Source organism: Phascolarctos cinereus, unplaced genomic scaffold (genome assembly GCF_003287225.1).
Source record: "Phascolarctos cinereus isolate Bilbo 61053 unplaced genomic scaffold, phaCin_HiC Scaffold_4;HRSCAF=312, whole genome shotgun sequence".
Taxonomy (NCBI): domain Eukaryota; kingdom Metazoa; phylum Chordata; class Mammalia; order Diprotodontia; family Phascolarctidae; genus Phascolarctos; species Phascolarctos cinereus.
The window spans coordinates 321,944,835-321,970,340 of record NW_027555847.1 but is presented as its reverse complement, the minus strand read 5'-3'; the positions used below and the strand labels follow the sequence as shown (position 1 = coordinate 321,970,340).

The 25,506-nt window shown below is 32.9% G+C and overlaps 1 protein-coding gene across 6 annotated transcripts in view; it reads right to left on the bottom strand.

Moving 5' to 3' along the window:
* TENT2 (terminal nucleotidyltransferase 2) overlaps positions 1–25,506 on the bottom strand; it is a 71,492-nt gene that overhangs the window by 27,072 nt on the left and 18,914 nt on the right. For 4 of the 6 annotated variants that reach the window (XR_013486135.1, XR_002326811.1, XM_020998396.2 and 1 more), the window contains 4 exons: positions 20,308–20,377; positions 15,684–15,760; positions 15,124–15,252; positions 6,498–6,541 (listed from right to left, as the gene is read on the bottom strand). Coding sequence is in view for 4 of the 6 variants with exons in the window: in XM_020998396.2 (XP_020854055.1) it covers positions 6,498–6,541; positions 15,124–15,252; positions 15,684–15,760; positions 20,308–20,377 (320 nt within the window). In the remaining 2 variants the exon portion in view is untranslated. The remainder of the gene's footprint in view (positions 1–6,497; positions 6,542–15,123; positions 15,253–15,683; positions 15,761–20,307; positions 20,378–25,506) is intronic. The other 2 variants (XM_020998398.2, XM_020998399.2) reach the window with 2 other exon arrangements.

Sequence of the window (25,506 nt, the reverse complement as noted above, 5' to 3'; positions counted from 1 at the left end):
TTCGCTCAATAATTCTTGAATGTCAAGTGGATTATAGTCTTTTGTGGTTTCCCTTGAAAACTTCAATGCTAAATGATATAGCAAGCTGCCTATATGCTATGATACTGTGCTCCTAGTTAAATACACAAGCAACTTAAAAAGGTTTCTACATATATATTTATGAAATTTAAGGTATATGGTCTCTTCAGTATAAACCTGTATTATCTTAAAACTGATTTTCTTACTATGTAACTTAGACCTTCTAAAACGTATTTACTTTCTTCTGTTTTCTATCAACATAAAACAGCTTCCCAAAATGCATACTGTACTTGTATTTGCTATATTTACCTCCCCTCCCCCCAAACAAATAAATAAATAAATAAATAAAAGCTTTCTGACAGGTCCATCCATTTCTACAAAAATAATCATATCCTAAAAGCTTGAGATTTGGGCAACTAGGTACCTTCTAACCTAAATTAAATATAGCAAACTTTATAATAAGGTCTCAGTTACTGTTTTTAAAAAAGGACATCTAATTTTAAAATGTTTAAGTATTTCTGTCTACATAGAAAGGACCATACTAGATAATCCTTTGAAATTCTTCCCAGAACCATTAGTCTAAGAGATGAAAGTCATTACTAATTCAATGATGCTTTTTAATGACACCTATCAAAAAATTACTATAAGTTATATTTCGTTTAAAAATTGATCATTACTTGGAATACTATTGTGCTATAAGAAATGATGAACAGGCTGACTTCAGAAAAACCTGGAAAGACTTATATGGTCTGATGCTGAGTGAAGTGAGCAGAACCAAGAGGACTTTGTACACAATAACAGCCATGCTATGCAATGACTAAGATTGTTAAACTGAACCTTTCTCAGCATTATGAGGATCTAAGACATTTCCATAGGCCTCGGGATGGAAAATGCTGTCCACACCAAAGAAAGAACTATGGAAGGCAAATAGCTATCACTTATTTTTACCTTCTGTTGAATTTTGTTTCATCTTTCTGATGGTTCCTTGTATTGGTTTTAATTTTTACTTACAACTTCACTAATGTGAAAATATGTTTAATGGGTATGTAAATGTAAAGCCTATATCAGATTGTGCGCCGTCTTGGGGAGGGTGGGGGGATAAAAAGGGAGAAAAATTTTCAACTCAAAAGCGCATGGAAAAAATAAAAAAATTTAAATTTAAAAATAAAAATAAAAAAATAAAAATTGATCATTACTATAATGTACCACAAAATATAGCTATGAATCATGAAAGTTATTAAAAAGTTTACTTGTCAGTGATTTTTTCTAGTTAAGTATTAATTACTTAAAATGTGTTTTCATTTTTTAAAAATAAACTTGAACGTAAACTCAAAAATTAATACTTTAAAGGTATAATCAAATCAACTATATAGTTTAGGTAGGTCTGAGTTTTTAATTAGAGTAATACATTTATTGAGTTCATTTTATTTGTATTTGCAAACTAAATGTTTTCACAACTAAGTTGATGATATTTAAAATACCTTTGTCAGTCCCTCAGTAAACAAGAATGTATTAAGAGGTTACAATATGCCAGGTACTTTGCAAAATGCTGAGATTACAAAGAAAGGCAAAGACCATTCCTGGTCTCAAGGAATTCACATTCTAATGTGAATACATTAGAAGACAATAACTATGGCACATACAACAGATGTAAAATAATCTCATTTGAGAAGGCAAGAGAAAGGATACAGAGTGGTATTCAAGGATTGTAAAGTGAACGGAGGAGAAATAAAATGCAAGAAGGTTGGCAGAGAAGGAAAATGCAAGGTTGTAAAGATGTTTAAATGCCAAAGAGGATTCAATGTCTGATCCTGAAGTTAATAAGGAACCACTGGATTGGGGGGAGAAGGAGGCAAAATAAAGAGTGTTATGTCCAGTTCTATGCTTTAGAAAAATCATTTTGGCAACCAAATGGTGCATGGATAGAGACAGAAGAAACAGAAGGCAGGGAGATCAATTAGAAGGCTACTGTGATAGTCCAGGTAAGGAATATGGAAAACGTAAACCAGGACTGTGATGATGAGTGGAAAAAAGGGAATATATACGAGAGTTGTTGTGATTTTAGAAATTAGATGTGTATATTAAATTAAAAGTGATGATCTGAGGATGACACCAAGGTTGTAATCCTGGGCAACTGGGAAGAAGTTGGTGCCTTCAATGGTAATAGGGAAGCTGGGAAGAGGAAGTGTTTGGGGGAAAATATAAGAAGTTATATATTTTGAAACTTAAAGAATATCCAATTTGAGATGTTTAAGAAAAAAGTTGGTGGCATAAGACTAGAGCTCAGCAGACAGACTAGGCCTGGACATATTGACCTAAGTATCATCTACATAGAGATGATAATTGAATCTATGGGAATGGAAGCTGACAGTATCATCAAACAAGATAATACAGAAGTTAAGAGGGCCTGGGACAGATGCATAGGGTTACCTATAGTCAGTAGAGATCACACAGGTAAAGATCCAGCAAAGGAGACAGAGAAAGAACAGTCAGACGAGGAAAATCAGGTAAGAGTACTAACAAGAAAACCAAGCAAAGAGAAGATCGTCTACAATTTCAAATGCTGAAGAGAGATCAAGGAGGATGAACATTAAGAAAAGGCTACTGGATTTTGCAATTAAGATACCAATGATAACTCTAAACAGGGCAATTTCAGTAGAAAGTTGAAATCTAAAGGCAGCTAGTAGAAGATTAAGAAGATAGAAAGAGAAGAGTGAGAGGAGAGGAAGAAGAAGAGGCAAGAAGGGGCAGGCACCTAGTTCATATGGCTTTCTCAGAGTTTTACTGAGAAAGGAAGGAGATATAGGACAAATGCATGGAATAATCCAATTATTATTTTCTCAAGATTAGCTTTATCTTATTACTATCCAATCTAATTGTTGAAATTAAGTGAAGCATGACAGAAAGAATGCTGACTGCAAATAGGACCGACCACTATTGCAATCCTGCTTCTCATACTTGGTGCTACTTAAAAAGAGGCAGTCACTTAACTTTTCTGTTTCTCAGTTTCTTCCTCTGTAAAATGGGGATAATATGTATAGTGCCAGTATATATAAAACAATTTGCAAATTTTGAGAGCGTACTACAAATGTAACTTATTTTTGTTATGGGAATCCCTTGAGAAAATTTCACGAGGCAAGGAACGCTCATCAGCGTCAAACACAACAGAGCTTAAGGAAGATGAGACTTTTGAACTTGCATGGGAGTTCACTAATGACTTTTACATAAATGTCAGCCTTTGTTAATTTTGCTGTTATTATAACTTATAGTTTCTATAATATTTCTCTTTTATATCAGCATAAATGGCTTTTTATAAAGCCAACAGCATTACAGCAGTAAATTCTAGAATTATCCCAAAGTAAATTAAGTCTAAAAATACTACAGAAGTCATATTAACTAACAATTACACAGTAATATCAAAATCAAGACATTAAAAAACTGTATTAGCCATCTTAACACTTGTATACTTAAACTTTTCTCTGACTTTATTTGCTTTCACATGACAAATTACTTTGTCACTGTAGAACTAAACTTTCAGACTAATAAAGATGAAGTATAAAACTGTGCTATAATGTCACTGGACAATGTTTTCAGTTTACTGCCATTTCTTTTACATAGATTTAGTGAGCACACTAATTATATTTTTGGTGAATATTTCACATCTTACTAGAAACTGCAAAAAAAATATTGTCAACCAATTACCACAGTGAAATATTTACAAGAAAAAATACATGATATATTTGGCAACAATTTGTTTCAAGAACATGTAAGAGAAGTGCTGCTAAAGAGAACTATCTAAACTTAATTTTTTTTAAAAAATTCAGTATTTTAAATGAAAAAGGGAATCCTTTAAAGGAACCCTTCCTTGAACTCTTCTGAAAAGTGAAAAAACTTCTCTATTTGGTTCATAAGTCAAATTTTATATTAAAGCAAGATACAATTCTTTATGAATTAAAAAAAACACACAGATAACAGAAAATGCTGAACAGGTAAATTCCAATTCAATGGATGTTATAATATTTGGTTTTATAAGACCAAGGTAATTTCATTGTGTCAATAGACCCTGACTACTGAATCAATTACAACAGACTTTAAGAAATAAAAATTCTGTATAATACTTTCTTAAGAAATAAAAATTCTGTATAATTACTTTCTTATCCACGTAGGAATCAATTTCTATAGTACACTGTGGTTTTTATATTATTTCTTAAAAAAAGGAAAGAAAAGTGCTTTGTTTTAACACAAAGTAAAATAAAGGTTAGATGAAATTACTGGTATATTCCACTGTAATGTCAAAAAACTGCATGCTTTTGCTTTTCTATACTTATAGTTCAGTGTTGATGAATTTAAGATTAATACAACAAAATACCTAGTATACAAGAGATGTAAAACTATAACTCTTTCAAAGTTGAAAAGGGACCCTGTTCTAATTAGTTTAATCCTCTCTGTTTATAGATGAAGGAAATAACATCCAGAAGGGCAATGTGGAAACCTAAGGGCACACAGTTAGCAGCACAGGTAAGTTCAAAGCCCTGGTTTCCAGATTTCTAGTCCTAAATGTACTTGAGTTATACTTATTTAAGTCTCAGCCAAGAGCAAGAATTATCAATAAGCAATCAAACTGTCAACATTGTGAGAAAACCATATCAAAGAAACAAGCAAACACAGCAAGCAATTTATTTAGAGGCACTCTTCCTAATTTACGCTGGAACTTTAACACAAATGTTATTGGGGTGGGGGGGCAGAGAGTCTCAGTAGTTTCCACACAACCTCACTAAAATACTACTAAAAATAAGTACCTATAAAGTAACTTTTGTTACTTTATGTCAAGTCAACAAGCATTTACATAACAGCAAATACTTTGGCAGTATCAATTTATTTAGTGAACCCTCTACTATCATACGGCTGTATTAACCTAAATTCTACCAACAAATATTTACATATACACATTACAATAACTGCTATTCACAATGACCCACAAGAATATAAGAACTTGTGCCATATCAACTACCAAAGAAAGATCAAATTATATACAAAAGTTTTAGCATCAGGTACATTTTATCACATTCTAATCTCTGAAAACTGTTATGCACGGCCAGACAACAGAAAGTTTATTGTATTTTATCTTGAAAGTTTTAAAAAACATATAATATACCAAATTATTTCTTTAATATTATACTCAAGCCAGAAGCATGTCCACCTTGAGGTGATGAACAGAGCAAATTTAAAAAGTGGGGCTTATGAACAAGACAACTACATCTACAAACAATTGTAGCCAGTAAAATATAATCTCAAAATAAAAATGTGACTATCATTATAAAGAATTACCTATAAACAGGGTCAGCGGAATACCAATAAAATGTAAATCATGAGACGTGTAATTCATCTTGACACTAATACTACAAGTATCATCATTAAATTTACTATATTTCATAAACTGTTCTTCTAATCAACATGGGATATTAAAAAAAGAATAGTTATTTTCCCAATTGCTTGTTAAGCATATGTAATCAAAACCATTACCAAACATAACCAAGAATAAAGACTAGTATATGATCCAAAAAAAAAAAGAATGGAGCTATAAAACAAGAGGGAAAGGAGGTCTCTGGGAGGAAAAGGGAGGGGCAAAAAGAGGATGCACATGGGAAATGAAGAGATTAATTTCCTTCACTCCTAATTATTTGATACTCATTAAAAAGATTTTATGTTGTTAATTTCTTAAGAATTTACAACTAGAGGCAGCTAGATGGCGCACTGGATAGAGCACCGGCGCTGGATTCAGTAGGACCTGGGTTCAAATTTGACCTCAGACACATAACACTTAACTAGCTATGTGATCCTGGGCAAGTCACTTAACTCCATTGCCTAGCCAAAAAAAAAAAAAAAGAAAAAGAAAACAAAGAATTTCCAACTAACTCCTGTGAAACTCCCAATTCAATATATACAAGTACAAAAGTATGTATTTCTTCTAGCCAATAAAGTGGTGAAATCAAATGAAGGCTATAAGTAACCATTTTTCTGCTTCATGACTTTTTTTCTTGCTTTCATCAAACTACAACTAAATAAGAACTGGAAAAACAAAATTTTGAATGATTAGCATTATCACACTGAAGAATTGTATCCAAAATTAATACAAAGAAAACTGGAATAAAGTATAGGATAGTGCTTCAAAGGGGTCTTTGCCAAGTATGTTTAGCTACTATTATTGATCATTTTATGCACCATGGGATAATTCCACTAGTGATTTACTGGAAAGTGTCTGCCAATAAAAAAAAAATACCGTATTATGAGAATCTGCCGAAAATTTGTCTACATGGAATCATGTTTTAAAATATTCTAGTGGCCATTCCAACAGCCTCTATCTACTTTACTTAAAAGGTAAATATTATCACTTTTATATTCACATTAATCCTGTATATAATTATTTTTATATACATTTCACATACTATGAATCATAAAAATTTATAAGAAACACTTACTGGGTAATTTTTTTGGAGGGATGGAAGGATGGGTTCAGGTAGGGCTATAAAAAAAAAAAGTTTAAAGCTTCTGTGATTCACATAATACATTAAAAAAGCAATAGTTTGTCATCTACACCAAAGGTGTGAGACTAATAAAATTTATTATAATTGTTTATGCTAAAATTCACCAGTTTTCACATATTTTGCAAAATTAACTTGGGTTTTTAAATTTCAATTTGAAAGTCATCTATGATGGCAAATGAACAGTGAATTATTAACAGATTATTTCTTATTCAAAGATTAAACAATTCTATAAGTAAAGAGTACTTACTCATTTTAGAACATCAACTCATTAGAACAGGTTTTATTTTTTTAAGGGACACATGAAATTTGGCCAGTATCAGGCATAAAAAAAAAAAATTTTAAGTGTAGTATATTACAGATTCTGTATTTATAAATTTCTAAAAATGAAAAATATGCACCCTTATGTGACCAAAAATAATTTTAAACAACACAACCCAATATTCCTGTCCTATAAAAAGCCTTATACTCAAATGAATGATTGTGTCCCTTTATTATGTAATGGTGCTACAGAGTAAAATCAAAATTAGCATGACAAAAGCTATGCTAACAGTATAACATATACACTGAAAAATCATCTTAAAAATTATTAATTTTGATACTGAATCTTAAAAATAGTGTTGGAAGGAGATCAGAAAAGACATACACCAAAATGAAATATAAAATAGACAGTATTTCCTTCCAAGATAGCACTGTCTTTATATAGTACCACTACATTTTAAAAGTCATTCTTCAGCAACTTTATCCAACTGCATCCTCATCAGAAGCACTGAATCTAATGCCACATCATTGTGAAAGGCTGGAACCCAATATTCCCAAGGAAAAATAACTAAAAAAAAAAAAATCAATATTCAAGCACTCCAACTTAGAGTTTTTCAAGATTTACTTCAGACCAGTAAACTTCACATAGCACCATAAGGCACACTTCAGATATATTTAAGTAATACAATATTCCAATTCTCAGTTATAAACTATATAGCTCTACATCAATATCATACCAAACAATCATAACATTACTTTGTAAATGCTGCTGATCCACTATTTTAATCTGGCTTTTGGCAATGGTTCTCTTAAAAAACAACTCCTAGAAAACATTCATTTGCCTGTGATGGAATAATTTATACAACTCTCTAATGTACTATTCAAAGAGGTTTAACTTCAGTTTCCCTGTATTCATACTTTATAGATTTGTGATAATATGGGAATATGAAAGTTCTTTACTTGCTAAATTTATTAATAAAGACCATATATGCATTCAGAACACATGACAAAAAAACTGGCAGAAAAAAATTATTATTTACTAGTCACATCAGCTAATCTCTAATTTCCTTAGCGTAACAGAAATAAGGGCAAGTCTGTTTGTTTTTTTGGGGGGAGGCATGCAAAATGCTCAAAAATCTAGAGCGCCCTACAAATAAACTCAAGCCCCATTCACTTCAGTTTGAAAAGTCTGTAGGTTAGTACCAAAAAATAAAACAAAAACCACACCTAAAAATTCTGGTTATACTATTGAAAAAAATCATGCAAATCAAGAAATCTCACTGGAAAATAATATATGTATATACGAATTCCTTTTCTGTACTGCTGTCTTTATTTATGGACTATAAATTAACTAAAAACAAAAAATTTAAACAATTAGATTTTTAAAGTGATAGGCTTCTTCCAAGAACAGACTTAGATAAGAAGAGGTTAAAAAATCAAAAACAGCACTGATCACCTGCTAACCTAAAACCCATGAGGTATATTATCTGTAAAGGAAGGGTAATGACTCTCATAAAAATTGTCCCAAAAGACCCCCAAAAAATCCTCCCCCCAAAAAACCCATATAAATCCCCTATCATTCCATGTGACATTTGGATACTGTACAACTGAACTTTTTTACTTCCTTGGGACATTTTATTTATTACATGAGCCATAAAAAATTCTTTGCTAATAACATAAAATGCCCATCACCATCTTTGACGTTTCTAACAATAAGTTAAAATCCAAAGTATTTTTATTTCTATTACCTCATTTATTTTCAGATCCTACCAACTAACAGTATATATAACTTCATTTCATAGGAGGAAAAATTAAAGAAGAGTTTATTAATTTGCTCTAGTTCACAAAATGAGTGTCACTATAGGAACAAAAACTCTGGCCTGCTGATAGAAGAACAGTCATCTGTTCTGTCCATTACAGTGCTCTAAGTCCAAAATGAGATATAATACATTTTAGAAAAATAAATTTCTTACAACTATTTAATCATCACAACCTTTCTGAAATAACGTCAGTTTTTTTAAAAAGATATTTTAATTCTTTCTGGTCACAGTACTATTTGGTAAATTATTACTGAACCATAATGAGAGGGAGGTTGCTTTTAGTGCACTGCAGTTGTAATTTATTACTAACACTCTAGTAAGTAGCCTGAAAGAGCTAAATATTTCCAAAAATACCTAACATATTTCCAAGTTAAGTAGCATAAGAGGAATCTGGCTGTGACATCTGCTGTCACTTTATAACTTTATATTTGCAGATACAACCTTTATAAGTCTTTCTCAAAAAGGCTGAACCTGCAAGTTTTCAATATAGTGGTAAGTAGGAAATGCAAGAAATTCACTTTGCTGAGATTCAGAGAGAGCTCTCTACTTAATTCTCTACAGATTTATGCCCATGAATTTTCCAAACTACATAAAAATATAACTTTTTAAAAACTGAAAAACTATTAAACACTGCTATTTTTACAGCATTTAAAGAAATAGATGTTTAAGCTACATCTTAGTATCTTAACTTTCCCTTTATCAACTAAATCTTAATCTTAAATTTTAAGTCAAAAGGCCTTCATTTTTCCTGATCCTATGGTTCAGATTCCAAGGGGCTAAAGGGGTCAGCTATCTTAACTCACAAGCTTCTATTTTTTTAAAATGATCACAAGAAGTACTTTAGTTTAACTTTTTCTGTATTCGAAATTGCTGCTTTCTTCTACATATAGTAAAAGAAAAACCATAGAAATTTAGGGCTAAGGGACCCTAGTCCAAATTCCTCATTTCACAGACAAGGAAACTGAGTCACAAAGCAGTTAAAAAACTTAAAGGTAATTACTGATCCCCTTTAATGAGAGTGGCTCCTCTCTATTGATTATCTCCAAATTAGTTGTTTTCATGTTGTCTCTCTCATTAGACAGCGAGTTCCTCGAGCACAGGGATTGTCAACTGCCTTTCTTTATACTCACAGAGCTTCGAACAGTGACTGGTACATAGTGAGGATGTAATAAATTTTTACAGACAGACTGACAAGTTAGTTGATGACAAAGGTGAAATTATAACCTATCATCTGACTTCCAGTTCAAAGTCTTGCCTATTAGCTAACACAACTTTCAAGGGCACTTTTCCTTCAATACAATAAAACAGTAGTGTTGACCCCAACACAGTTTACCCACAGAGGAAGTAACTGTCTCTTTTAATCTTTTCAGTCCTTCTAACCCCACAGCTTTCTCTAATTGAGACTGGTTTAATTTGCACACAAAAGTAAAAGTTAAACTTTAGCTCCAAAGATAGCATTTAACTGTCCTCAATTAAAGGATTTTCTTACTTTGCTTGAACTTTTTTGTTGTTGTTGTTGTGATTCCAAGTAAGGTTTCAAAGAACTGGGGGAAGAGATGGTTAATGAGAAATGACTAATGTAACAATTCTGAAAGCAGAATATATGAGAATAGAGGTCCATTTCCAGAGAACAAAACAGGAATATTCTGAATAAAAGTTTAAACAAAGTTTTGAACTACTTTTAAAGGGCCAGGTTCAACTCCAACTTCATACATGTTTATTAGCTGTGTGACCTGAGCAAGTCATCTAACTTGCCTCAGTTTTTTCATCAATAAAATGGGGATAATAGCAGCACCTAAAATCCTAGGGCTGTTGATAGAATAAAATGGGATATTTATAAAGCATTTGCAAATTTTAAAGCACTATATAAATGCTAGGTTTTTTTTTAATACTGTCATCATTATTTTTTTGTATATCATGAGGCAGCTGGGGTAGATAAAGGGCTGACCTCAAGGCCAGAAAGTGTTGGATTCAAGGCAGTCTGACACACACTGACTGGGACCACTGACAACTCACCTAAGCTCTCAGTGCTCCATCTAGGTCAGTGGGGTCATACTCAAAACAGAAATGGAATGCTGAATGCTGGATATTATCTTAGGAAACCACAAATTAACCTTATCTATGTTACATTATATTTTTACTTTATTAAACATTTCCCAATTACATTTTAATCCAGTTCTGGCCCTGCGAAGTTAAAGAGAGCTGTGGACAGAATTTCCTCATCCACGAGTTCCCTATAATAATGAAATCTACAAATCCAGTCCCTATAATACCATGCTACACTGGCTATTATTTTTTTCTAGTTTCAAAGTTACCAGAAGCAGTGCTACCCTGAAGGAGAGGTGATTAATAGTTTGATTGAACAAGCTTTAACTTCAACTGAGGCAGCAAGAGGATTTGGAGGGAGGAAGAGGAGCAAGGTGAAGGAGAAAAGGATCTACAAAATTTCTCCTTGAATTACTCAAGCAAATCCCAATTTTTAAATCGCTATGAAAGTTAAAAGAAATAACTTCACAAAGAACCATTACAAAGTATCAATATGTGTCTTTTGCTGACTGAACTAATGGAAAAAATACACATTGCCTTAAAAGTAAAAAATGTTCCAAAGCTGTTCTATCACATAAAAAAGACTTTCTTTTAATTACCTATGATAGTCAATGGTTTATGGTTCAAGTAGTCTTCAGGTGAAAGTGTGTCATCAAAACAATATATTTCAAATTCTTGTTAGCTCTGAAAAACACGTGCATTTATGCCTGCCCAACTTGAAATGTTTTCACTTAAGCCTAAGCCAATCAACACCATCTGGTGACTGACGAATATAGATCCAAGTTCAAAGAATCAAATATTTAGGGCTGAAAAAGACTTGAGAAAATTCCTCAGCTAATGCCTTCATTTTAGAGATGAGGAAAATGAGGCCAGATGTTCAGCTCCAAGTCACAAAGATAATGACAGAGATAGGATCTGAACCCAGATCTTCTAACTTCAAACACACTCGTTCCACAGTACCAAATTGCCTAATGTTATTATTTTTTATATGTCTTGATCTGATACTCTTCAGATTAAAAAGTACACTTCATGTCTTTACACCATGTGGTGTTATCCCAAAACCGCACTAAGACTTTTGGGATACTGCATAAGCACAGAGTTGTCAAAACATCTGCAAACTTCACCACAATTCTTTCTGCTTTGTGTTGCTAAAAATAAAAAAAAATTTACTTATTACTGCGGAGGATTGAAAAGTTTCTCATTTCTATCTAGTAAAAACAAAAAAAACTTTCTCTAGTTCATAATCATAAATGCATTAATCACATTAAATATGAACTTACTTTTCAAAAGTCCAATATTCAGAACTGTTACTAAAAGATACGATTTTTAAAAGGCTTTCAAAATGCCCTAGCTTTTGGAGTATACCTTAAAATACCAAAACAGAATTAATATTATAACCAAGAGTAGTTTTAATTTTTTGTTATTATTGTTATAATCTTACTGTAATATATAACACCAAGCAGTAGTTCAATAAGAGAAAAAAATTACATTTATAATTCAATTTCCAAGAGGAATACTAAAGTAGCTTTCATTTTAAGACTTTAACTGGCACAGATGATCCCAAACTTCCAAATCACTGGAATGGAAATGACTAACAGGCAGCAAAATACTTTCCAAAATCAGTTAATCATATGAATAACCTAGTCTTCAAAGAACCCTAGCTTGCTAAAATAAAGATTATCTATAGTAAATAACTGAGTAACTGAGGGTAGTGTAAAAAGCATCCCTCACAAATCAGGTATGATATTCTTAGGATTTTTACAAAGATGTTTTGGGAAGTGGTGGAAATTTGACCAAGGGTAAAACCAAATACAAAATGCTTCTGGGTCAAGTAAAGTGAATAGATCAATTTTTTGCCCAAGAAAATACCCTCCAAAAAAAAAAGTACCCACCACTTCAGGTTATCATAGATTATAGAATTTGGGATCACACAGCTCATTAGATATTTAATCTAATTTTCATATTTAATCTTTACATTAGAAATAAATTTCTAAAACTCCAAACTGATTTTAGAACTATAACACTAGAACACCGGGACAAAATAATATATTCATAATATGTAATTAGAAATCTCTTCTCCCATCTACTGAAGTAAAAGCCATTACCAAATAGTTCACTGAAAATTTATTCAAATTTTATGAATGTTTTGGTAGTCAGGCTGAATCAGACCTTTATGTAAAGAAGAGTGCCATAAATTACTAGGTTTCTAAAATCTCCCCATTCTTAAAACTCTCTTTAAGGCCTAATGACTTTATGTCTATTAAATTCAATGGTTTCTTCTGAGTTCTCATTCTGCATTTGCTCTTTCCTTCTACTTCCTGAACTCTACATTCACCTTGGTTTCTAAGACACCTTCCTGACTTTTTTTTTTATCTATTCTATTTTGCTTAGTGACAAATCTTCTCTGCTTTTAATATGTGGATCTCCCAAGGCTCAATCCTTAACCCATTGCTTTTTCTATCAATACTTGCTACCCTGGAAAATTTCTCTATTATCAAACCTCTATAGTGATTAAGTCCCACGAATTTTCATTTTGAGCTGTGACCTGTTCCTTGCATTATTCAGGTGCCTACAGAGCACATAAATTTTTTATATGCAAATACTCAATTTATTATACTACCTTCTCCACAAAACTCAGAACCTTATTCAAACTTCCCCTTTACTGCCACTAGTGCTTCTTCTGCAACATCACTCAGATTAATTTCTTCATCTTTATTTCTACAGTCACCATTATTGTCCAGATCCTCATCATCTCATACCTTTTTAACCGTAACAGCTTTCCAACTAACTTCTTTATCTCTGTTCTTTCTCATTCATCCAACAGTTACTGAGCGCCTAACTGGTAAGCAAGATTAGGGTAGGCATGATGACAAATACAAACATATTCCTGCCCTCCAGGAACTTACACATTAGTATGAAAGATGAGATAAGATATATATACAGAAATTTCAAGTGTCTCTAGTGTACCCTATACACTACTATTATAACCTATATTTATGAAACATGGTATTTTCCCTTACAATCACTTTCTACCACTTCTCAGACCAAATTTAAATTCAACTTGATATTAATAAGAGTTACTAAACTAGTCCCATAACATCAGAGAATAATCCAATTTAGAGCTAGTCTCATGGGACAAAGGACTTTAGATGTCATCCAGTCCAACTTCTCACCCAATGCAAGAAATTTAACTAATGAATTTTAACAAGTTCTTATCAAGTTAAATAGAAAAGATTAAAAAAATTCAAAGCCAAACTATCTTAGCCACAGATGGCTGAATGAAAACACAAATACCTTTCCTTTTGTGAGTATAAAATATATAAATGCAGTAGCATTTTCAACAACAACAACAAAAGGCATATATAACATAAGATTATTTTATGTAGTGAAAAAGAAAAAAATCAATAGTTTACCTTAGGTCAAATTAACCTAATGAATAAATACAAGAATGTACTAAACCTTGTAAATTATTGTAACTACCCTGGTTCTTCAAAAGGAAAGCAAACAAAAAAAAAAGTGAAATAAATATTGTGTCTAAGTAACAAAGCAAAAAACTGCTGTTCACAAATGACAGTATTTCTAAGGTTAGCTTAACTGCTAACTATTTCTAAGGCTAGGTACAGCTAGCTATACTAAAGTAAAAATTCTCATTCTGATCTGGTCATCAGCCTGTCCTACTTAAAAAAAGTTTTCAATACCAATCAGAACTTTCATTAAACTTTGAACAGCGTAAAGCACAAACTCATGTTTACTTATTACTTTAGCCAGAAGTTGTTTCTTCGTAACTGACACAAAAGTAATGATTTGTGCTACAATCGCCCAAAAAACAAGAAACAGAGTAACTGGACACAACCAGACTTTTCATTCTCATCTAACTCAAAACTCTTACAATAAATGAGCCTGGTGATACTCACAAGATCACAGACTATTAGGGCTCTGAAAGCAACTTTAGCCAACAACTGAATCAAAGAACATCAATGATTTCTAACCCATTGTGGGATAAAATTCCTAAATAGGTTCACAGAAATATTATCTAGCTCTTGCTTAACATGAAAAGAACTAAGATGACTGGTGCTTGAGTATATTGAATGGGCTACCTGAGCATCCATTTGCCTCAAAGTAATGAATCCACTACAGATATACTGGTAAAATTCTTTCTAACATATAACAGTGCTGCTAATGCAAATGAGGCTACAAGTGAGAAAAACCGTGAAAGAATAAAAACACAGTCAAACTTCTTTATGTTTTCCAAGGGGTTATTTTTAGTAATACATTCACTGTAATATAAGGCACGTAAAATATTTCTGTAAACCTTAAATGAAGTTTTGGAGAATGTCTCTAGTGTGTAGTCAAGGTCAGTGCAGAGGACATCATAATGAAGTTTAACTGCATTTTAGTTTCAACAGAAGTAGGGAAAAAAAGCCCATCGTACTTACTTTGTAAATAGTGCAAAACCATCAATACAAGACTATAGCTGTTTAATGTGCCACGACTAGCATCATTTATCTCATGGTGACTTGCCCACTTCTTAACCACCAGTACTAAGGGACGAACTCGACTCTCAACTGTAAGTAAAATTAAGACTTAAAAATATTGAAAGAAAAAGATAACGAAATTACTTTGAATGTTTACATAACTTTTAAATTGCATCTGACCAGAAATTTCATACCTCATTATCTACTATCACCTGTACTTATTATAAACTCTACTATTACATATTCTAGAACTAATTTTCAAATTTAACCACATACTATTAAAAAAAATCAGTCTATTAAAATACATTTGCTATATATAAACTTTTGAAGCAAATGATTTCAGAATAATTAATGTGCAACCAGTAAAATGATAATACATGATAAAATATATAACCAAATATAAGAAATTATATCTTTAAAGCTACGTATAAATCAGTATCAGAAACACTTTTGCTCGGTACCACTTAAATTTTAAAGAAAAAAGAAAAACTCACAAATAGAAATAAAATGAGAAAACTTACGATATGCATAGGTTCTGAGGAGGAACGTGTTTCTTATTCCTACAATATTGTTTACATTCAAGTCAAACTCCACACAACTAAAGGGAAAAAAGATGATCAAACAATCAAAATTACAACTTTAAAAAATATCAACTCCCTAGGAACTGATTTAATATTTAATTATGTAAACTAGAATGCAACCAGAGCTCCAAGAGCCATAATTTTAAGGTCAAGGATAGATTAAAAATAAATAAAAATAAAAATAAATTTTTATTTCTATTTTCTCTATTACACTGAGAAGTAAGTAGTATGGGACAGTGGGGTAGGAAAAAAAACACTTCCAGAGGGCATAGCCTGGGCTCTGGGCCTAGCATTTCCTAGCTTTGTGACTTAAGTCAAATCATTTATGTCTTTGAGCATTAGTTTCTTTATCTGTAAAATCAAAAAAATAATATCTGCCCTACCAACTTTGCAAGGTTGTTGAAAATAAAGTGCTTTAAAAATCTCAAAGCATAACAGAAATGAGTTGTTGTAATTAAGTATAAGAAGAATTTATGAAGATTTTAATAGGTGAAACCTACATAAAAGAAACTGCTTTATCACTTTAAAGGGATGCTCACATTTAATTGCTTGACTAGAATCTGGTTATACTGGTTATTACTTTAATGGACTGACTAAAAGGTCAAAAAGATATGAACAGATTATTTTCAAAAGAAGAAACATAAATTGTTAATAATTATTTGAAAAAACACTCAGGATAACTAACAATCAAAAAGAGAAAAATTAAAACAACTCTAAGGCACTTATAAGGCTGCCAAAAAGCAATTAAAACCAATGAAAATCAATGCTGACAAGTTAGAGAGGAACTGGAGCATTCATTCATTGTTGATGAAATGTAAACTCGTAGAATCTTTTTGAAAAGCAATCTGATAATCCAAAGTTACAAAAATAATCATACCCTGGCATTCAATCATTTCATTGTTGGGAATATACTTAAAAAGTTACAGAAAATAAAGAAGAGCTAGCTTTCCAATGGCTGCCACAACAAGATTTTTTGTAAGTATAAAAAGTGCAAACAGCCTTCTAAACTATGGTGCACTAATGTAATGGAATACTACTGAATAATCTAGGGTAACAAGTATGAGGGATAGAGAGAAATATAAAAAGACTTTTATAAAAACAATGCAAATAAAACAGAACCAGAAGAATGAAGCACAGTAATACCCGATCTATGAGAAATGAATGAGAATTAATAGACAAAGAATTATAATGAAATCTTAGAGGGAGTAACTGAAAAACTGTTACAATATTTTAAAACTTTTTTGTATCAGGAACTCTTCAGAATAGTGCTTGTTGCCTACATTTATAAATGAAGGAAATGCTAAATTTCAGTAGGAGGTTAGTAAGAACAAAAATGAACCTGTATGGGGAGAAATTTCATTTGCTATTTACTAAACCAAGTTTAGTTACTTGTATCCAATGTCAAGTTCTTTATAAAACATTTAGGTTTTTTTATCTAAATAACTGCAAAGTGAGTAGTTATACTGAGACTTAATATTTATCATAAATCATTTTAAAAAGAAATAAATGGACTGAGTTATGAATCTAGTTATTACAGGGGTTTTCCTTGTAATAATATTTTCTACGATAGTAAGATTTAGTCTGAATTTAAATATACATTATCTTTTAGAATTTTTGAGCAGTAATCCTACAAACATGTAGCTATAGGGACATGTGGGATTAAAGGACACAACTACAAAGATGAATAAAGTAGTTTAAAAATCTTGTAAATTTTTTCCATGTAAACCAATATTAGACCAAGGATTTACAAATGCAACTATCTCTCATTAAACCATTTCTGTGCAAGCTATCTAATTGCGTTTCATATTCTAAAATAATATGGAACCATAAAAATCATTACTTTAAAATCCATGGGAATAAGAAGGCAAATATCATTCAGAGTAAAATTAAAGGTTCCTGCCAACACATTACAGTGTCCACATGAAGAGAATAACAAATTAATTCATCAAGCAAAACGAAATAGCTCATGCCTTCTGGGAAGGAACAGTACAATAAGAAACAAAAGGGGAATTTTTTTTTTTAAAGCAGGGCATCATGCAAGCCAAGGTGCCAAGAAGCAAAAAATAATGACAAGCCCTGCAAACAATGGCAACAGACCAGAGAGTAAATCCCCTACTATTTATATAGAGTTCAGGTATGCATCTTAAAAACAACACTAAAACAATGCATAATATTCAAGACTACTTCAAATTTATCTACAAGATGCTCATATTTAAGTCAACAAAAATACTCGTTTATAGTCTTTATAAGTGATGATATGTTTATTACTATTCAACATTTTTCTTTTTCAAGTATTTGATAAGTCCTATCATATTTAAATTATCCACACTAACAGAAAATTTGTAGTAATGTAATAATAAAAAATTATATGTATTTAGCTCTGAAATGCATCTTTTTAATAGAAGACTTACATTCTTAATCATGTTTTTCTTAGGCTATCACTGAAATTAATTTGTATTCTCTAAAGACAAAATCTAAAATCTGAAAATAGGAACACAGGTGGAAACCAACCTGGAATTTTAAAATTTTAACACAGATAATCCATAAAGTAATTAATCAACAGAAAAGATACTTAAAGGTTGACTAGTTCAGTAGTTCTTTTTGCACAGTTATTACACATAAAAGTCTAGTACCATAACTATAAAGGATTCAGGGCCTGAATAAATGGGAAGGAAATTTAACTGCTTAGCATTGTGGCATAACCATAATAAAGACATGATGATTCACTCTGTTTAATTTTATTATCTAATGGGCTTCATTTTTACATAAGATAATATGTTAAATTACAATTGCATTTATCTCAACTGTGCCAAAGTAGCATATTCCTGAATGATACACTGAACTGGGCTCAAGTTCACCACACTCTTGAGTATTACTTTATCCCTACCCCTACTCCCCATCCCCTCAAAAGCTTGATTTCTATGAAGCTAAAGTGAAAAGTAAGCACGGTTCATGAATTAGATAAATCCTGCTCCCCTGATACTATTTCACAAATATATTAACTTTTAGGCCAACAGAGAGTTATCAATAAGCAATTACCGTGCCAGTATACTGATACCCTAAAAATTAAGGCACAAAATGCTGATTCTTTAAATCTGATCCAAGGATAAGCTCTTCCAATGACAGAATCGGGTCTATTAAAATAGTAGTGTCAAAATCAAAATAAAAACTGGAAACCAACTATCATATTTTGAACACTTCTGTGCCATTTAAGCATAGCAACTTATGAAAATGCTGAAATGATTTCATTATTTCATTAAATGTGTTCTTTATCATGATCCAAGATTAAATAACTAAATCCCACAGTATCCACAAACTATAATATATGGAATATATAGGGAGTGGGAAAGAAACAAAAGTATGAGTTAAAGCAGAGCAAATAAAAATTCTATTTTGATAGAAAAGTTAGCTTTATTCCAAGATAGCTTCTTACTGTATTAAATGTTTTTATATTATATAATCATGCCTTATGCAGTCTTTATTTAGTTACTTACACTTTCCACCAATTTCATCTCATACTTTGCAATGAGATACAAAAAAGCATGCGCATGCGCACGCACACACACACACACACACACACACACACACACGCACGCGCGCGCCACATAAACTAAATCAATTCGAGGGCAGCCAAAAACCAAAACAAAACATCACTCCTAGAAAAACAAGTTATACACACTCTAAAACTTAAAATTCCACTCAGGAGACCCACCTAAATACTATAGATAAAAATTATTCACTTGCTTTTGCTTTCTTTTTTACATCAGTATAAATTATGTGTGGGTATCATGAAGGGAAAAAAATTTGTAATCAAGTCATATTCATATTATTCAGCACATACAAGCACTGAAATATTCACAACAAATCTATCCAAAGACTTCCCTGCTACCAATTAATGGATTTCCTTCTATATTCAAAAATTAAGATTATGCCTTTGGACTTCTACTTTCATTATTGATAGTGAATTTGCAATGATCATCTTTTTCCAGTCTTTCTACACACACACACACACACACACACACACACTTAAAATATAGCCACACTTGTGACTTTATCTTCTTAGTGCTGTGGTCTACTTTACTACCTAAAGAGACTACTAGACAAGGCTAAATAATTCTAGGGTATAAAGCTCTCTAGTGAATGACATCACATAACCTGACTCCATATTTCATTCTGGAGACCTGCTTTTACAACTTATTTAAAACTCAGGAAGGGATGCTTTTATTTGTAATCAAAAATTCTTCTCTTGAAAATTCTATTCTTAATAAAGATATACAATGGGATGCTAGATGTTTCAAAGATCATTTAACAAGGTGGACATTTTTTCAAATTGGTGAAAGCATCTAATTCACAAAACACAAATGGGAACTGAATAACACCCCAGAAACAAAAGTACTCTGTTCAGATATTCCACAAAAAGGAGTGCCCATAATTTAATAAAAAAGAAATTCTGAAAACTGTTAAGACAAAGGTATCCACCAACAGTAAATAAAAATTAGAGTTAAGCACATTATCTACAAATGATTCAAAGCAAATGAAAAGACAATGTACACTAACTACTTGCCTGACTTTATCCCTGAATTTCACAATTGGCACTTTTGCTGGAATCAGCTGAGGTCTCTCAATGTAGCCTGCTGAAGAAGTAAGAAAAATACGGTGAATACGTTTTAAACATTGATATACTTCTCAGTGCTCCAAGCTCCTCACATACAATTCAAGAGTTTACTATGCTGAAATCATAGCAAATCATACTAAATCATTTTTGACCGATAGAGTCTTGAGAGATAAAGGGACCAAATCGCAGCCCCAGATGACAGCGACTTCTCCATCAGAAGTCTCCTAGCACTCTGCCTGAAAGTCTTTCTTGTACTTTCCTTTTCCCTTATATCAGTTATGGGTACCTGTCTTTCCTCTAAGAATTCTGATTCTGTGTTCAATGGTCACCATAACATAATTAAGGAAAAACTTGCTCAAGTGTATTTGACTGTGAAATTTTTTTTAACCCATGTAATTTCCCTCTACTACATTCTCTAAGTTCTGTTAAATTCACTCTCAAACAGAAGTAGTAATCATTCATGCATTTGGCTGCCAAGGCTACATAATATCCAACGATATCCACAACACTTGGCAAATTTCATCATAAATTTGTTAACAAAGCTTCAGATCAAAGTAAGAGTTAGAGAAGGGAAGTAACCTGTCTCAGGTCTTATGATAAGAGAAGAGAACTATTGAGTCCAGGGCTTTTGTCTCAGAAATACACCTCCATCTAATCTTTGATCTACACCTGGCCCCTGCTCTTCAGCTGCTATTTATGCACCATTGTACCCCATGAGAATGTAAGCTTCCTTGAAGGCAAGGATTATCTTTTCTTTTTGCTTGCATTTGTATTCTTAGAGTTTAGCACAGTGCCTAGTGCATAATAAACACTTAATAAGTGTCAGTTGACTTAACAGTGGTACCTTCCCATTTATTAAAGAACAGTAAGTTACACCAAATCACCTAGCCAACACCTGGCCTACCCTGAATTTTTATTTCAAAAATACTTTTGAAATAAAAATCCATGAGTTAAGTTTGAGTAAGTTTCACTGTGATTAGTGCCATTTCCAAAATATCTAAATAAGAATTCAGCATAGAAACAGGAAGAACTTGGCTCAAATAGTGTCACTCGATTCCAAAAAAGTTAACATTAAATCCATGTTTATTCCGAAAAGAAATTACCACCTCCAAAAAGCTTTTTCGATAAAAAATGCCTGATTCTACAAAACGGGCAATGCAAATTGACTTTGTTATCCTTTATTTAGTTACTTTAAAACAAATAGAAAACAATGACAGGTTTCAAAAAGAACTTCATCAAAAATTCAAAATACTAATTCAATTCAATAAGTATTTACTAAATGCCTACTATGTGCAAGGCATTATGCTAGCCCACAACGATACAAAAACTATGAAAATAATCCCTGCCCTCAAGCTTACATTCTATTGGGGAGATACATAGTACATACATAAATAAAATTAGTACAAGGAAAACTGAGTGGGGAGAAAAGGCAAATTAAGATAACTATTTCCTATACTCAGTTTTATCCTTTAAGTTCTTTCAAAGTAAATTCATAGTACAGTATTTTTTACCTCCAAAATTAACTGGGCCTCAATTTGCTCATCTGTAAAATAAGGAGGTTGGACCAAATCTATAAAAAATAAAGTTAGACTAGACGTCATCTGAGGTCTCATCTGGCGCTAGGGCTATGTTCCTACTATACATATATGAGGTATTTTCTAACTTTAAAACTCTGAGGTTCTATGATACAACAATAATCTAATTTCTTTATACAAAACTTTCAGTCTCAAACTTAATTATCAAACTTAAATCTCTACTATTAAATGTTGGCAATTCACTTACTGATGAAATATAACATTACAACCTAATTTTATGCAATGTAAATGCTCAAGCAAAAGCAGAAAGAGGAGAATTAAGTGGGTGCCAGAAATATGGAGTCATGGGATCCAGAGGTACTAGAGAAAGTACTCATCATCTGTTTCCCCTCTATCTTCTCAAGCCTTTCCTAATTCCCTCATTTGCTAGTGCCCTCCTCCAAACTGTCAAATTGTCATGCATATTTGTGTGGGTGTGGGTGTGTGTCCTGTACTCCTGTACTTAGTCATCTGTGACCATATATTATATACCTTAGTAGAATATAAACTTCTTAAGGGGAGGAATTAACACCTTTGTAACTAGCACTGAGCACGGTGTCTGAAACATTACAGACCCTTATTAAAGTTTTGCTGATTGATAAACAAGGAGCAGAGAAAACAGGAGGAGAACCAGAACAATTTAAAAAGTACGGGTCTCTGACTGATAGAGAAGTTCCTAGGATATAAGAAACGTAGCATGGTAGCCAATTAAGAAAGGAAGATAATATTGTTAGGAAAGTTCTGAGGTTTCAGAATAACTTCCAGCATCACAACACGTATTACACAAAGAGCAAGCCAATTAACTTAAAGGTTTTCCTTTACTCCAAGTTCTCTATTGTCGGGTGTTCACTGCCCTTTCTTCTGACCTTCTCCTGCCCTTTCCTGTTTCTATCCCTTTGGTCATGCAATCTCCTATACATAGAATGGCTTCCTCTTTCTCACCAATACCATTCTTCATACCTTTCTAAGATCCAAATCTCACATTACCTCATCCATGAAAACTCCCATTGCCAACTAGTAAAAAGTACTTCTCCATCCCAAAAATTTCTTGTGGTACTTTACCTGTACCTTTCTTTTGTGCTGATTTCACTTGTCCTTGTCTTATTGTTAATAGTGTATTTTATTTCTCCCATTTGACTATAAGTTTGAGTTCAGAGCTTGTTGGGTCAATCGATCAAAAAGCACTTATTAAAACACATACCATGTGTTAGACATTGTGCTAGTTATTGGAGATGAAATATGAAAAATGAAACAATCCCTATTTGCAAAGTGCTTACATTCTTCTAATGAGGGAAATGTATCCATGACTACATCCTTGCCCTATACCTTGCATGTAACAGGTACTTAATGGGATCAAAGATTTAGAACAGAAAAAGACCTTCAAAATTCTTAGCACAGTGCCTAGGTGCTTAACAAATATTTATTAATTTATTGACCTACTCCAACCCCTTCATTTTACCCTTCTTTCAAGGAAAACAAGACCCAGAAAGATTTAAATGATTTGTCCAAAGTCACACAGGCCTGTTGTTGTTGTTTTTCAGTTGTTTCAGTCGTGCCTGATTCTTTATGACCCCATTTGGGGTTTTCCTGGCAAAGACACTGGAGTGGTTGGCCATTTCCTTCTCTGGCTCATTTTATAGATGAGGAAATGAGGCAAACAGTGTTAAATGACTCACCCAGGGTCACGCAGCTAATAAGCACCTGAGGCCACATTTGAACTCAGAAAAATGAGTCTTCCTGACTTCAGGCCCAGGCACTCTATATACTGCACCACCTAATTGCCCTTATCACACAGGTTATTAAGTGGCTGACCTAGGATATGAACCTCAATACTGACCCTAAATCCAGCCCTCCTACTACAAGGGTCAGCAAACTACCGCCCCATGGACCAAATTTAAACACTGCCTGTTTTTCATAGCCCATTTTTCAATACTGGTTTTTAATTTTTAAATACAGATCAAATGCTACTTTCTCAATCAATCAACAAGCATTTATTAAGCAGTCTACTATACGCAAAGCACTATGCAAGGCAATGGGTATACAAAACAAAAACATAAATACACCCTGACCTCAAGAAAAGTACATTCTATTGGCGAAAACATACCTATTACAAGATAATTTTCAAGAGGAATGGCAGCTCATGAGATCAGGAAAGGCTTCAAGAAGGCTGCATTTGCAATAAGCCTTGAGAGACAAAGGATTTCAAGAGGAAGAAATGAGGAAAGAGTATATACATTCCAGTCATGGTGAAAAGCCAGGGCATAGTGACAGAAGGTGGAGTTCTGAAAATCACAAGAAAGCCAATCTGTCTAGACTAAGGAGTGGACAACAGTAAGTATTTTGTAATAAGGCTGTAAAAACAGTCAATGCCAGGTTTTGAAATGCCAAACAAAATGTATTTTATCCTAAAAGGAAGATGGAACTACTAGAGTTTATTGAGTAGAACTGACATGTCAGATCCATGCTTTAGGAATATCACTGTGTGAAGGAAGGAAGAGCTGAAAGAGGGGAGGCAGGATGACCAATTAGGAGGCCAGATGAGAAGTGATGAGGGCCAGAACTAGAGTGATGGCTGTTTGAGAGGGGGAAAGTGACAAAAGAGATACTGTGGAGATAGGATCAAGAAGATGTGGCAATTACCTGAACCTGTGGGGTGAGGGAGAGTGAAGAGTTGAGGGTAGACGGTGGTGCCGCCAACAGAAACAGGGAAGTTGGAAAGCAAGTGGGTTTTAGGGCAAAGGTAAGTTCTGTTTCAGGTATATTGAATCAGAAACATCTGCTAGACGTCTAGTTCAAAATATCCAACGGACAGTTGGTGATGTGGAACGGGAGTTCAGAAGGCAAATGGACTAGAAGGATAAATCAAAGGAGTAATCTGCATAGAAGTAATTAAACCCATAGAAGATGAAGTCACCAACTGAGACTGTAGAGAGAATAAGAGGATGCAGGACAAGGTTTTAGGTTTTTCTTAATTACCACAGGTGGCATTATAGTTATGTGATTGTACCGTGTAAGCTAGCTATTACAACAACTGTGTACCATAAGAGGTATTTTGTCACCTACTTCTTATAGCTCTTCACATACATCTTATCTCCTCTATTAAACAGTATAGTAGCTCTCAAAGGAGATAGTGTATATAAATTGTATATAATGTAGTATGTACTGTATATCAATTGTTCTGGAAAACTTAAAAAGTGCCACATAAATGTTGGCTATTGTGAGGGGCAGTCAAGTGGTACAATAGATAGTGTGTTGGAAGACTCATCTTCCCGAGTTCAAATCCTCATACACTTAGTAGCTGTGCGACCCTGGAACAAATCACTTAACCCTGATTGCCTCAGTTTTCCTCATCTATAAAATGAGCTGGAGAAGAAAATGGCAAACCACTCAGTATCTTTGCCAAAAAAACCCAACCCAAATGGGGTCATGAAGGATCAAACATGACCGAAAACGACTGAACAATAATATTAACTTCAGAAAAAAGGTGATATCACATATTGCTATGTCTCCCACAGCATCTAGTAGAAGAAGTTAAATAAATACTTGTGTTAATAGAATCATCATTTCTCATATA